This window comes from Hyla sarda, chromosome 2 (assembly GCF_029499605.1).
Source record: "Hyla sarda isolate aHylSar1 chromosome 2, aHylSar1.hap1, whole genome shotgun sequence".
In the NCBI taxonomy this organism is placed as follows: Eukaryota; Metazoa; Chordata; class Amphibia; order Anura; family Hylidae; genus Hyla; species Hyla sarda.
In genome coordinates this window covers 201,520,326-201,533,876 of record NC_079190.1, presented here as the reverse complement: position 1 = coordinate 201,533,876, position 13,551 = coordinate 201,520,326, and the positions used below count along the sequence as shown (strand labels likewise).

General features: G+C 40.2%; 1 protein-coding gene across 2 annotated transcripts in view; it reads left to right on the top strand.

The window, feature by feature from the left end:
- The window catches only part of DMD (dystrophin), a 2,642,350-nt gene that overhangs the window by 1,569,086 nt on the left and 1,059,713 nt on the right, over positions 1 to 13,551 (top strand). For both annotated transcript variants that reach the window (XM_056556147.1, XM_056556148.1), the window contains exons 46-47: positions 2,638 to 2,785; positions 5,373 to 5,522. In XM_056556147.1, coding sequence (XP_056412122.1) covers positions 2,638 to 2,785; positions 5,373 to 5,522 — 298 coding nt within the window. The remainder of the gene's footprint in view (positions 1 to 2,637; positions 2,786 to 5,372; positions 5,523 to 13,551) is intronic.

Below are 13,551 nucleotides of genomic sequence, written 5' to 3'. Positions count from 1 at the left end.
CGAGACAGGACCGCTAGCTGATACCAGGAGCTCAGGCCTCTCGCTGCGACTCCTGCTGCCACTCGCCTCTAGTCTTCTGTGACCTGTGCCTGATGAATTTAGGCCTCTGCCACTCCTCTGTGCATGTCCTGGCAGAACAGCAGCATGTGTGTACTTTTGAACACCAAAGTCCTAAAAAAATGCACCACACACTCCCATGTGCCCCAGTGACACCCATAAGGGAGTGTGTACTAATCCTGTCAAGGACAGGGGAACTCCATAAATATATGTATACAGAGAAATTGGAGTTATAAGAGTTATAACACCACCTTAAGTATAAACATATAAATCTTTATTGAAATGTTTTACATAAAAAACATGTAGATGCAAAAACGTGAAGTATTGCAATAGAAATCCAACTCAAGAATATCTGGCGCAGAGTAAGAAAAGTACATACAAATGAGTACATGTAAAATGTCCACACACTATATATAGCAATATATGGAATAAAACTATTTAGCCACTGTGGGCTATCCATACAAATGCTGCATAATGATACATCAAGATTAACTGGCAATATAACCTAGAGCTGGTGTATAGCCAGGTCTAGGAATGCATTGTGAAATACAATGATAGTGGGGACAACATATCTAAGTACTCAATAAAAATCAATGTATAACCTACCCATGTGGGATAGCAGACTCTGCGACCGACCCCTACGATCGTTTCGGTTTCCCTTTTTCAAGAGGTACGTACGTGGTATGCACTTATGAGGGGAGGGCAATCCGCTTGACTACGTTTAAAACAGTATTTGTCTAGAACAGCAGCATGTGTGTACTTTTGGCTGGCCTTTTACAGTAACTAGGCCCTTAGGACTATAGCAGGAACAAAATGGTACACCACATAGATGTACGTCAGTGGTATGCACTTATGAGGGGAGTACAATACGCTCCATTACGCTTAAAACAGTATTTGTCTAGAACACCAGTAGGTGTGTACTTTTGGCTGGCCTTTTTACAGTAACTAGGTTCTTAGGACTATAACAGGAACAAAATGGTACACCACGCAGATGTACATACGTGGTATGCACTTATGAAGGGAGTACAATACGCTTCACTATGCTTAAAACAGTATTTGTCTATAACAGCAGCAGGTGTGTCCTTTTGGCTGGCATTTCACAGTATCTAGGCCCTTAAGACTATAATTGGAACAAAATGGTGCATCATCTATGTACGCACAGGTTACACTTTATAGAGGACAACACGCTCCACTACGCAACCAGTATTAGGCACTAATAGCATGGCTTTTAGTGATCTTTTAGTGATCTTTAGTGATCTTCTCATGCTAACTGGCTGGCTACTATTAGTTTTTCAGTTGTTGTACACACCAGTGCGGCAGCACACAGTTGCTGTGTACTACACCCAAAATTACACTTTCTCTCTCAATCTCTCTCCCTTCCCTATCAGTGCTTCTAGGTTGGATTTGGGCTTGAGGGGAATCACTGCTGTAATACACCCAAAATTGCACTTTCTCTCTCAATCTCTCTCCCTTTCCTATCAGTGCTTCTAGGCTGGATTTGGGCTTGAGGTGAATCACTGCTGTAAAAATATTTTTCTCTGCAACACACACTGCTCTCTGTCCCTCTCCCTCTGCAATAGAATGCTGAAGTGACTGGCCACAGGATGGCTGCCAATTATATAGGGCTGTGACATCACAGGAGTGGCTAGCTGCTGACAGGCCGCATACTGCATGTGATTCAGGGTCATCCTGCCTACCCGTGTTCACACTTTCCCAGCGTTCCTTGCCCCATGTCCTGACATTCGGAGCCGCCATCTTAGATGCCCTGGAGTCTGGAATGCATTAAATGGAGTTTAATGAAGTGATTTGTGCGATCGAATCGTGGTGATATTCGGATTCTATGCAAAGCAAATTTTTCCTGAAATTTATAACGAATTCAGATTCGTCAGATTCAATTCGCTCATCGCAAATTAAAGTAACTGGGGAACAAAGTGTTCTTGTAACATTTTAATTAATAATATATATCAGAAAACCATTTTTAGCAGAGACTAATAATGTCAATTCAATAACACATACCCAGATATTCAGTTACTATGCCAAAGATTGGAAAAATTCCTAAGAGCTTGGCGGCCTCCATGATTCTTAATTGGAAGAATTTTGGAACAATAGGGACTTCCACCGATTCCCCTTAGTCAAATTGACAGAGCCTGTAAAGAAGAATGGCAGAAAATCCCCAAATTCAGATGTGCAAACCTTGTGGCATCATACCCAAGATTACTTGAGGCTGTAATGATGGAATAAGACAGAATAAAGGGGGGGATTTATTTATTTATTTTTATTATTATTTTAGTACAGATTTACAACATAAAATTAAAAGTAAAAGTAAAATAAATTCAATATAATGGAAGGTGCTCAACCCATCCCCAAAGTTATATTGACCTGGTTGACACTATAATGAAGATTCACTGCCTGTTTAGCTCCTGAGGTCAGAAAGCTACTATTACTATTAGTCCCCATGGAATGGCAGACACAGACACCAGCATTTATTTAAAAAAAATTGTTTTTTGCTGGGTCCCTTTAGTTCATTCTTTTTATGGTAAATTGACGTTACCCTCTATTAAATTATTTTTGTTTGTATAGGCTTGAAGAAGAAAAAAGAAAGTTATATGGACTGCAAGAAGACTTGAATACATTTCGGACATGGTTAGAAGATGCTGAGGAAATTGCTAATACACCAGCAGAACAAGAAAATGAGCTTCAGCTAAATGAACTGCTTGAAAAAGTGAAGGTAATGTGATTTATGTGAAACATTAAAAGTGTTCAATGTTTCTATGTTGCTTTATATAAATATTATACAGTGGTCCCTCAACTTACAATATTAATTTGCTCCAGGATGACCATTGTTGTTAAGACCATAACTCTATGGAAAGCTGGTAATTGGTTCTGAAGCCCCAAAATGTCATCCCACAATAGGAAAAGTGAGAATTAATAAAAAAAAAATAAGTAGATAAAGTATTTAAAGTCTTTACATACAAAAGTAAGACAGAGCTGCTTGAATCTTTAACATCACTGTCTGTGTAGAGGATAGGAGCTTCTTCAGAGTCCTGTAAAGGAAAAAAAAAACAGTGTCCTAAAAAAGTTAAATGGAGCTGCCCTCAACTGGTGTCCAAAGGAGCAGCTAACCATGGCACAGGTAAAGAGTAGTACTGAACATGTAGTACATCCTTGCCTTGTATTTTAAGGAATCTAGAGAGAGGGAGGAAGGCGCCTCATGTGAGGGATCAACAGATCGTGTTAGTGGGGGTGGGGGATGGTAATTCCCAAGCCGCTTACCAAAGTTGGTTGTGCGCCCACACACAACAAGGTAAAATGCAGAATAAATGTAAATGAAGGTCCACTGCAGCCCTCCTGGGTAGAAGTATAACGAAACAGGATGACCATGAATTCAGGAGTTCGTCCGGCGCAGAGAGGAACCATCAGGAAGCCAAATAAAATCAATGGATTTATTAAATGCAACGCGTTTCGCTGCGCATGTGCAGCTTCATCAGGCATCAGTATGCCTGATGAAGCTGCGCATGCGCAGCGAAACGCGTTGCATTTAATAAATCCATTGATTTTTTTGGGCTTCCTGATGGTTCCTCTCTGCGCCGGACGAACTCCTGAATTCATGGTCATCCTGTTTTGATTGTATTTTAAGGAGGCACTGCCAGACAGCCAGTCAGTGCATGCACTTGAGTAATATAGGTGTTTTACCAGTAAAATGACCATTCTGATTGGTTAGTTCTTCCAGCCATTGATGTGTTTCGCAGATCCAGATTGCTTGTGGCATTGCATGTTGAGTATGGTTTCAAGTTACAATGGTCCAAAAAAAAGACCATTGTATGTTGAAAATATTGTAATCTGGGGCCAGTGTAAGTTGAGGGACCATTTGTACATGTACAATTATTTATTCACTTCTACCTACTACATGAAAGTGTTAGAGTATTTGTGAAGTATATGTGAAGGGGAAAACCACACAGCCGCAATAGTGTACAGTAAAAGTCAGCAGCATTCCACAACAATAGTGCAACAGAAAATCTTACCAAATCATTTGGAGTTTGGTACGGATTTTCTGTGAGGTTTATGATGCTGATTTCAGTGCAGATAATGTAAAATATGTTTATTAAGGTCTGTGTCTGAAGCAGATCAGCCCAACATCACACATTTTTGAGCAAACACCCTGGTTTGCTAAAAAAATTGTGAACTTTTGGCTTACCTGTATAATGCTAGCAAAGTGGGCCAGAATGTGAGCATTAATGCATAATGCAGGCCTTTTCTGATAAAAGGCACATGTTTTATTTCTAAGATACTCACAAACAAAAAAAAACAAGTGCTTAAAAAATGTCCATAGTTAAAGCATCAAGGTTACTCAGCTAGACACAGGTTTTGCCCTTGCAGCTTCTTCAGAATCAACAGAGTGGATTTGATGTTGCAGCTATGGAATTTTAAAAAGCACAATTTTTTTTGTTTGTGAGTATATCCAGAAATAAAAAAATTTCCTTTTATCAGAAAAGGTCTGCACTATGTAAATGTGTTCATATCCTAAATTGAAATATTGAACTTAAGGAGGCCCAATGTATGAGGCTGCAAGACACACATGGGCTTTTGGAGGAACGCTAGGGAAAGGGTGAACTGTAACCAGTGTAAGCTGAGGATCTGCGAGTAATCACAAGTAGTGGTAATTTTTTGGACTTATTTGCTGTATGAAGTAACTTAAAGGGGTACTCCGCCCTTGGCATCTTATACCCTATCCAAAGGATAGGGGATAAGATGTTAGATCGCCGCGGTCCCGCTGCTGGGGACCCCGTGGATCGCTGCTGCAGCACCCCGCTATCATTACTGCACAGAGCGAGTTCGCTCTGTGTGTAATGATGGGCGATACAGGGGCCGGAGCAGTGTGATGTCATGGCTCCGCCCCTCATGACATCACGGCCCATCCCCTTAATGCAAGTCAATGGCAGGGGGCGTGACGACCGCCACGCCCCCTCCCATAGACTTGTATTGACAGGGGCAGGCCGTGATGTCACGAGGGTGGAGCCGTGATGTAACGATGCTCCGGCCCCTGTATTGCCCGTCATTACATGCAGAGCGATCTCGCTCTGCGCAGTAATGATAGCGGGGTGCCGCAGCAGCGGGACCCCGGTGATCTGACATCTTATCCCCTATCCTTTGGATAGGGGATAAGATGTCTATGGTCGGGGTACCCCTTTAACTTCCAGGATGTTAGGAGTTTACTCCTAATAATTTAATCATGCAGAAGTGACATGATAAGCTTATATTAGAAAGTGTATCCCATTGCTCCACACACCTGACATTTAATGTGGTCTATTTTTTAGGTGAAGATAGAAGAGCTTTTACCTCAGAAGGAAATTTTGAAACAATTAAATGAAACTGGAGGGACTGCAATAGAAAGTACTACAGTAGCACCAGAAGAAAAGCGGAAAATTGAGGTTGGCCTCAAGGAGGCTAATCAGCGCTGGATCAAGGTAAATTAGTTTTGTACATTAAGATAAAAGTCTTCTAATATACAACTAAAAAATGAAATGATTCAATACTTATGATTCAATTACTAAGGTTTTCACACCTGTTTTTGTTATGTTTTGCACAATTTTTTGGGTGTTGACTTTTCAGCTAGATCAATTGCTAGTTATAAAGTGGGGAGAGAGCCATGCACTCCTGTGAACTTCCCAACATTATGACTAGTGACTGCAGTGAGTCTCAGCAGTGAGACATGAGTAAGCAATGTGTCAACCATTTTTACTATGATTATGCTTATTTTATACGATGTTAAAAAGTCACACATTTGGTCGTACAATTCCATTGTACAATAACCGTATGATAAATTTGAAATTCACATTAGGGAGAAAGTGCAAGCTGGAGAAGTGGAGTAAAAAATATGAAATTGAGTGATTCACCCTTAATTTATTTATTTTTTATAAATAAAAATAATGTTATATTTACTTTGTCCACATGTCCTACATAAAGTAAGAAGAAGCAATAGGGAAAACTTTAGAACTTCAGAACTTTGCAATAAGTACAAATGCACAATAAATTATCAACTTACTAGTAACCTTATTCATTTATTTTAAACAGTGAGGGACTTTACCATAAAAACATTCCTCCAGGCATCTACTCAAGTTTTGTTAGTGTAGTGCCGGGGTGTTACAATGGTGTAGCAGGGTCTGCTGGTGTTAACCCTGTGGGGTAAGGTGTTATTAACTACTGATTAGTCGTGACGCCAGGATGTGGTTGCTTCAGTAAAAGGCCCTGCCGACAACCAACCCAGAAACGGCAGGCAATAAAGGAATGTCCACAGCAGTAATTGTGAATATAACTGGAACATTTACTTAGAATCCGTATTAAACAGTCTTTACAAATATGCAGGATACCTCACAGGAGTGCTGGGACTTGTAGTATTGAGATGATTTATGTAGGCCACTGTGCTGCTAATATTATTCTTGCGTTGAGTAGTAGTCACTAGAATTGTAGATAGAGCTTGATAACTCATGTTTTGAAGTGGCTGCAGGTTCTTTAGGCTTTGGCATAGATTAGATGAATTTAGATAGTACAGGTATTGTGCTCGGCTGAAATCCAGGAGATAAGAGAGACAAAAGAGTACAGGAACAAGAGCCAAAAGAGCTAACTGAGAGACTACAGCCCCTTATATACTAAGGGGGCTGGATTAAAGCCATTGGTTGTAAAGCCTGTGGCTCCTGTGCCCATGGCACTCAGAGTAGTGTCACATGACAGTGGTTCACATGACTAACACACACACACATATATATATATATATATATATATATATATATATATATATACATTTTTACAACTTTATGTATAATGAACAATATGTACACAACACATTTGCAATGCATTAACAGAAGGTGAGCAAGGGGTGAGCCCTGCAGGAGAGCCTTATGGACTGCAGGGACTCTTTCGGAGGGGACCTTGGGATGGTACAGGACCATGTCCTTTACCGGGACACCTCATTAGGATTAGGATATGTATATTTATGTGTAACTTTAAGGTTATGCTCACACATTGCAAAAACTTTAAAAAAAAAAAGGGAAAATACCAGCTGTCTGTAAAATACAAATAACATGCTTCGAGATTTTATTCTTATAGGGCGAGATTTATCAAATCCCGTGCAGAGGAAGAGTGCTGCAGTTGCCCATAGCAACCAATCAGATTGCTTCTTTCATTTTTGAAGAGACCTATGAAAAATGAAAAAAGGTATCTGATTGGTTGCTATGGACAACTGCACCAATCTTTCTCTACAGGGGTTTTGATAAATCTCCCCCATAGTGTACACATGTGAAAAGTTGTTGTCAGTGTGCACATGGTTTAAAAAAAAGCTTCCATAATTCCTATGTCTGAATTATAGTGTTTTAACAGTGTGTGTGTGTGTGTGTGTGTGTGTGTGTGTGTACTAACAGTCACTTTTTTCAATAGGCTCAAATTGCGCATGTTATTATTTTATTCTTATTTTATGGATGTATTTTGCTATCCATTTTACACTGTGTGAATGTAGCCATAGGGGGAGATTTATCAAAACCTGTCCAGAGGAAAAGTTGCTGAGTTGCGCATAGCAACCAATCAGATTGTTTCTTTCATTTTTCAGAGGCCTTTTCAAAAATGACAGAAGCGATCTGAATGGTTGCTATGGGCAACTTTTCCTCTGGACATGTTTTAATAAATCTCTCCCACAGTCTCTAAAGCTGATCTGATAAACAGTATTATTTTAGACTTCCCTATTTTCGAGACCTAAATTACTGCAGCTCTATACTTCCTGCTGTCATATAAATAGGTAAATAGATACACAGAGCTAAAACGACTTAAATTACTCAAACTGGGAATTACTGCAGCATCAGTGCTAATTCAAGTGGTATATATTATAAAAGGGTACATCCTTAAAGGGTTTTTTAAGAGCTTCTTAGATTCTAGAGGTAGTGGGTAGAGATAAGGTGACGTAACATATAGAATCCAAATTCAGTTTGAATTTTAGCAAAAAGTGCAGGCACCAAAAAAGGCTTTGCATGCAGCTGCATTTTAAAGAAAGCAGCTGCAAAGAGCATATTTGTGTGAGGGTCCGCGGGTTTATTTACTAATAGTGGAGAGTAGTTTTCTTTGTGGGCTTTGATTCCCAATAGCTATTTTTTCACGGTATTTACAAATGTTTCCCTACATTTTACACTTTTCCCTACATTTTGCTTTTTCTTTTACAACTGTCCTGATCTGTTGGGTTTTTCCCAGCTCAAATCCACCACATTTTCTGTGGATACCATTGTAAATTTGTTGGGATTTTTCAAAACTGTGTTATACATTCACTTCCAGGCTGTGAAGAGAGACGTGCTGTTTGGTAACCATATCTAATGATTGTCTGAGCTAGTGATTGTGTGTTGTGTATACAAGAGTGTGACGTATACAAGTGAGTGTAAGTATAAAAGTGAGAGGGACTTAAAATTTAAGGAAATACTGTAAGAAGTACTGTGACTGAGCATTGGGAGCTTCTGTGTTTTTTTCCCCTCTCTTTTTTCTGTCTGGGAGGAATACAGGTGGAGAGTGGGTGGAGAAGTTAACTAATTAGCAGCTGAGAAATTGCAGCTGTTTTCAGCCTGCTGGCCCTTTCATTCACTTCCAGGCTGTGAAGAGAGAGGTGCAAGTACACTAAGCAATTGTTTGAGCTAGTGATTGTGTGTCTGTATACAAGAGTGTAAAGTATAAAGTAAGTGAGTGTAAGTATAAAAGTGAGAGGGACTTAAAATTTAAGGGACTTTAAATTTGGGGCATTTAATTGAAATATTTGATTTTTTTTTCCGTTAATACTTAGAATCTCCAAACCTAGTATGGCCTCCATGTTGGAAAATGTAGTCCAGTGCACATCTTGCGCAATTTATGCAATCCTTGAACAGCAGTTTGAGGCTGCATATTGTTGTGTGAGATGTGTGCGAGTTGCTCATTTGGAAGCCCAGATCCTGGATCTAGAGGAGCAACTGGCAACACTGAGACGCATTGACAACATGGAGAGGAATCTTCTGCTCACTGAGCAAGTACTCTCTGGGGTAGAGGTGGGGGAGGATAGTGGGACAGAGGTGCAGGACAGTCAGGCAGTTAGCTGGGTTACAGTTAGAAAACTGGGTAGAGGGAAAAGTGTCAGGGAGGCTAGTCCTGAACTGGCACACCCCAACAAGTTTGCCCGGTTGGCAGATGAGGGGGGATGCCATTTTAGAGCTAGCAGTACTGCAGCAGGACTCTGCCTCTGACCGCCAGGGGGGTGTCTGCTCCAGTTAGGAGGGAGGGAGGGAGGGAGGAGTACAGGGCAGGCCAGACAGGTACTGGTAGTGGGGGACTCTATTATTAGATGGACAGACAGGGCGATCTGTCACAAAGACTGGGATCGCCGAACAGTGTGCTGTCTCCTGGCGCTCGAGTTCGGCACAACGTGGATCGGGTTGACAGGTTGCTGGGTGGGGCTGGAGAGGACCCAGCAGTCATGGTACACATGACAAAGTTAGAGGTAGATGGAGTGTCCTTAAAAATGATTTCAGGGACTTAGGCTGCAAGCTTAAGGCAAGGACCTCCAAGGGAGTATTTTCTGAAATATTATCTGTACCACGAGCCACACCAGAGAGGCAGCGGGAGATCAGGGAGGTAAACAAGTGGCTCAGAAGCTGGTGTAGGAAGGAGGGGTTTGGGTTCATGGAGAACTGGGCCGACTTCACTGTCGCATAACGGCTCTATAGTAGGGACGGGCTGCACCTCAATGGGGAGGGGGCAGCTGTGCTTGGGGAGAAGATGGCTAGAAGGGTGGAGGAGTGTTTAAACTGGGGGCAGGTTAGGGGGCAGGAAGGAACCTACAACGTAGAAGGGGAAGATAGTGTAGATAGAGAGGGGGACTAAGTAATATACCTGGGGTGTAGCGGAGGGAGGGGTTAGAATAGTTAATAGGGATAGGCTTCATAGGAAGAAAAATCATACACTATTGCATTGCATGATGACTAATGCCAGAAGTCTGTCCAATAAAACAGAGGAACTGGAGTGGTTGATGTCTAAAGAAAATTATGACATAGTAGGTATAACAGAGACTTGGTTGGACGATAGCTGTGACTGGGCGGTCAACATACAGGGATATAGTCTATTCAGGAAGGATCAAACAAAACAGAAAGGGGGTGGAGTTTGTCTTTATGTGAAATCGAGTCTGAAGGCCACACTGCGGGAGGATATATGGGAGGGAGACGATAATGTGGAGTCATTATAGGTAGAAATATATGGAGATAAAAATAAAACAATTCTGGTAGGGTTTGTTATAAGCCACCAAACATAATGGAAGAGTCAGAAGATCAATTACTGAAGCAAATAAATAAGGCAGCAAATCAAAATGAGTAGATAATAATGGGGGACTTTAACTATCCTGATATAAACTGGGAGACTGAGACCTGTGAATCTCAGAAAGGAAACAGGTTTCTGACAACAGCTAAAGAAAATTATCTGTCCCAAATGGTAGAGGGCCCGACCAGAGGGGGCACCCTACTAGACTTAATATTAACCAACAGACCTGATAGAGTAACTGATGTGCAGGTAGAAGGATACCTAGGAAATATTGATCAATATATAATACATTATAACTTGTTCTTCAATAAGGGAATCTCTCGAGGGGCCACAAAAACAATGAACTTTAGGAAGGAAAAGTTTGATCAACTCAGAGAAGCCCTTAACAAAATAAAATGGGATAATGTCCTCAAAAATGTGAATACTGACACTAAATGGGAGACTTTTAGGAATATATTAAACTCTCACTGTAAGATGTATATATCCTATGGGAATAAAAGGGTCAGAAATAAAAGAAAACCAATATGGACGAATAAAAATTTTAAGGGGGCAATAAATGACACTTAAACAATAAATAAAAACACTTAAACTGCTAAAACAGGATGGCAGGAAAGAAGTACAATGCCGCCTACTAAAAATCAAAATAGACAAATCACCAGGTCCAGATGGCATTTACCCCCGAGTTCTAAAGGAATTAGGTACTGTAATTGACAGACCTCTATTTTTAATATTCAGGGACTCTATAGTGACAGGGACTGTTCCACAGGACTGGCGCATGGCAAATGTGGTGCCAATATTTAAAAAGGAGACAAAAGGTGACCCCAGGAATTAAAGACCTGTTAGTTTGATCTCCGTTGTATGTAAATTGTTTGAGGGTTTTCTAAGAGATGCTATTTTGGAGTATATTGGTAAAAATAAATGTATGACTCCTTATCAGAGTGGCTTTATGAGGGATCGGTCCTGTCAAACTAACCTGTTCAGCTTTTATGAGGAGGTGAGCTCCAGACTGGACCAGGGGCAATCGCTGGATGTCGTATATCTGGATTTTTCCAAAGCATTTGATACGGTGCAACATAAAAGATTGGTGCATAAAATGAGAGAATGTGTGCAGGTGGGTAAGTGACTGGCTCACTGATAGGAAACAGAGGGTGGTTATTAATGGTACTTATTCTGATCGGGTGACTGTTACTAGTGGAGTACCACAGGGGTCAGTCTTGGGTCCTGTTCTAGTTAATATATTGATTAATGAACTTGTAGAGGGGTTGAATAGTAAAGTAGCAATCTTTGCAGAGGATACTAAACTCTGTAGAGCGGTAAACACTATAGAGGACAGTGAACTGTTACAAATGGATCTGGATAGGTTGGAGGTTTGGGCTGGGAAGTGGCAGATTAAGTTTAACACTATAAATGTAAGGTAATGCACATGAGGAGGAAAAATACGGGACGGGTTATATATTAAATGGGAGAACATTTGTGGCGACTGACGTGGAAAAGGACTTAGGGGTCTTAGCTAATAGTAAACTTACCTGTAGTGACCAGTGTCGGCAGTTGCTGCCAAGGCAAATAAAATCATGGGGTGCATTAATAGGAGCATAGATGCCCACGACAAAGAAATAATTCTACCACTATACAAATCACTAGTCAGACCACACATAGAATATTGTGTACAGTACTGGGCACCAGTGTACAAGAAAGATATAGTGGAGCTGGAAAAGGTTCAAAGACGGGCAACCAGAGTAATACGGGGAATGGGAGGACTACAGTACCAAGAAAGATTATCAGATTTAGGGTTATTTAGTTTAGAAAAAAGAAGACTTAGGGGAGACCTAATAACTATGTATAAATATATCAGGGGACCGTACAGAAATCTCTCCAATGATCTATTTATACCCAGGACTGTATCTATAACAACGTTTAGAGGAAAGAAGGTTTCTATACCACCACAGACGGTGGTTCTTTACTGTAAGAGCAATGAGACTGTGGAATTATCTCCCTGATGAGGTGGTCATGGTGAACTCTGTAAAAGAGTCCAAAAGGGGTCTGCATGCATTTTTGGAGAATAATAACATTGATGGTTATTTATACTAGATATTTAGGGACAGCATGTTGATCCAGAGATTTATTCTAACTGCCATAATTGGAGTCAGGAAGGAATTTTTACCTCTAGAATGAGGGTTTTTTGCCTTCCCCTGGATCAACTCAGTAGGGACTCATTAGGGATATAGGGTGAACTAGATGGACTATGGTCTTTTTTCAACTTTACGAACAATGTTACTATGTTACAAGGCTTTTATGGCCTGTGTTATACATGAGCTATTGCTTAAGTAAAGTAGAGAGAACTGGACAAATCTTTTGAAAAGTTGACTTATCTCTAGTAGTGACCAGTGACTAGTCATGCTCTTTCTGTATCATGGCAGACAATATTAACAATTCTTCCTTAGTGAATTCAGATGTAGAGGTCTTAAGCAAAAATGGTTGGGCTTAAAAAGAAAATGCTTCTCAAAGGCACTGCACACGAGGATCTAGAACCACAGTAAAATGTTTGCTGCTTACTGGTAACAAATTTATTTTAAGATATGATTCTGAGATACATGGCATAGAGTAGTGAGCTGATACACAGATGGAACCAGCTTGTCTTTTTAGGTTGACGCATTCAGATTGCTAGCACTAGGATATTTAGGTAGGTATGTTCATGTTCTCATAAAAACCTAGTTCTTTATTTGAAAGCATCATGGAAATTCTAGAAATACATGTCTTAGTACCAATGGTATCTTTGTACAGTAAAATCCTGTGATGGTTCTCTATTAATCATGTCTTGAGCTTATGTACATTTGCTAAAGTTATACTGTTATGTCTTGCAGGATATGTCTGGTAAACAGTCATTTACTTGGGGCTATGGGCAATTCAATTACCGTTAAAGTAACAGTCTTATTTTTTTTACCTCTTAAAAAATTAATCAAAATGACTTCTTGTATAGAAGGACATTTCTCTAATGTCAGCGTCCAAGGTTTATCTACTTGACTAATGATTTCTCTGTAATTACTTGTTAAACTGTAGAACAGACTTAGGGTAACAACTTTATTTTTCCCAACTAAATAATACATTTAAGTGGCTCAAAAGAAGCTTTGACATGTTTAAATATAATGTTCATTGAATTTATAATTGACTTATTTGCTTTTAATGCCT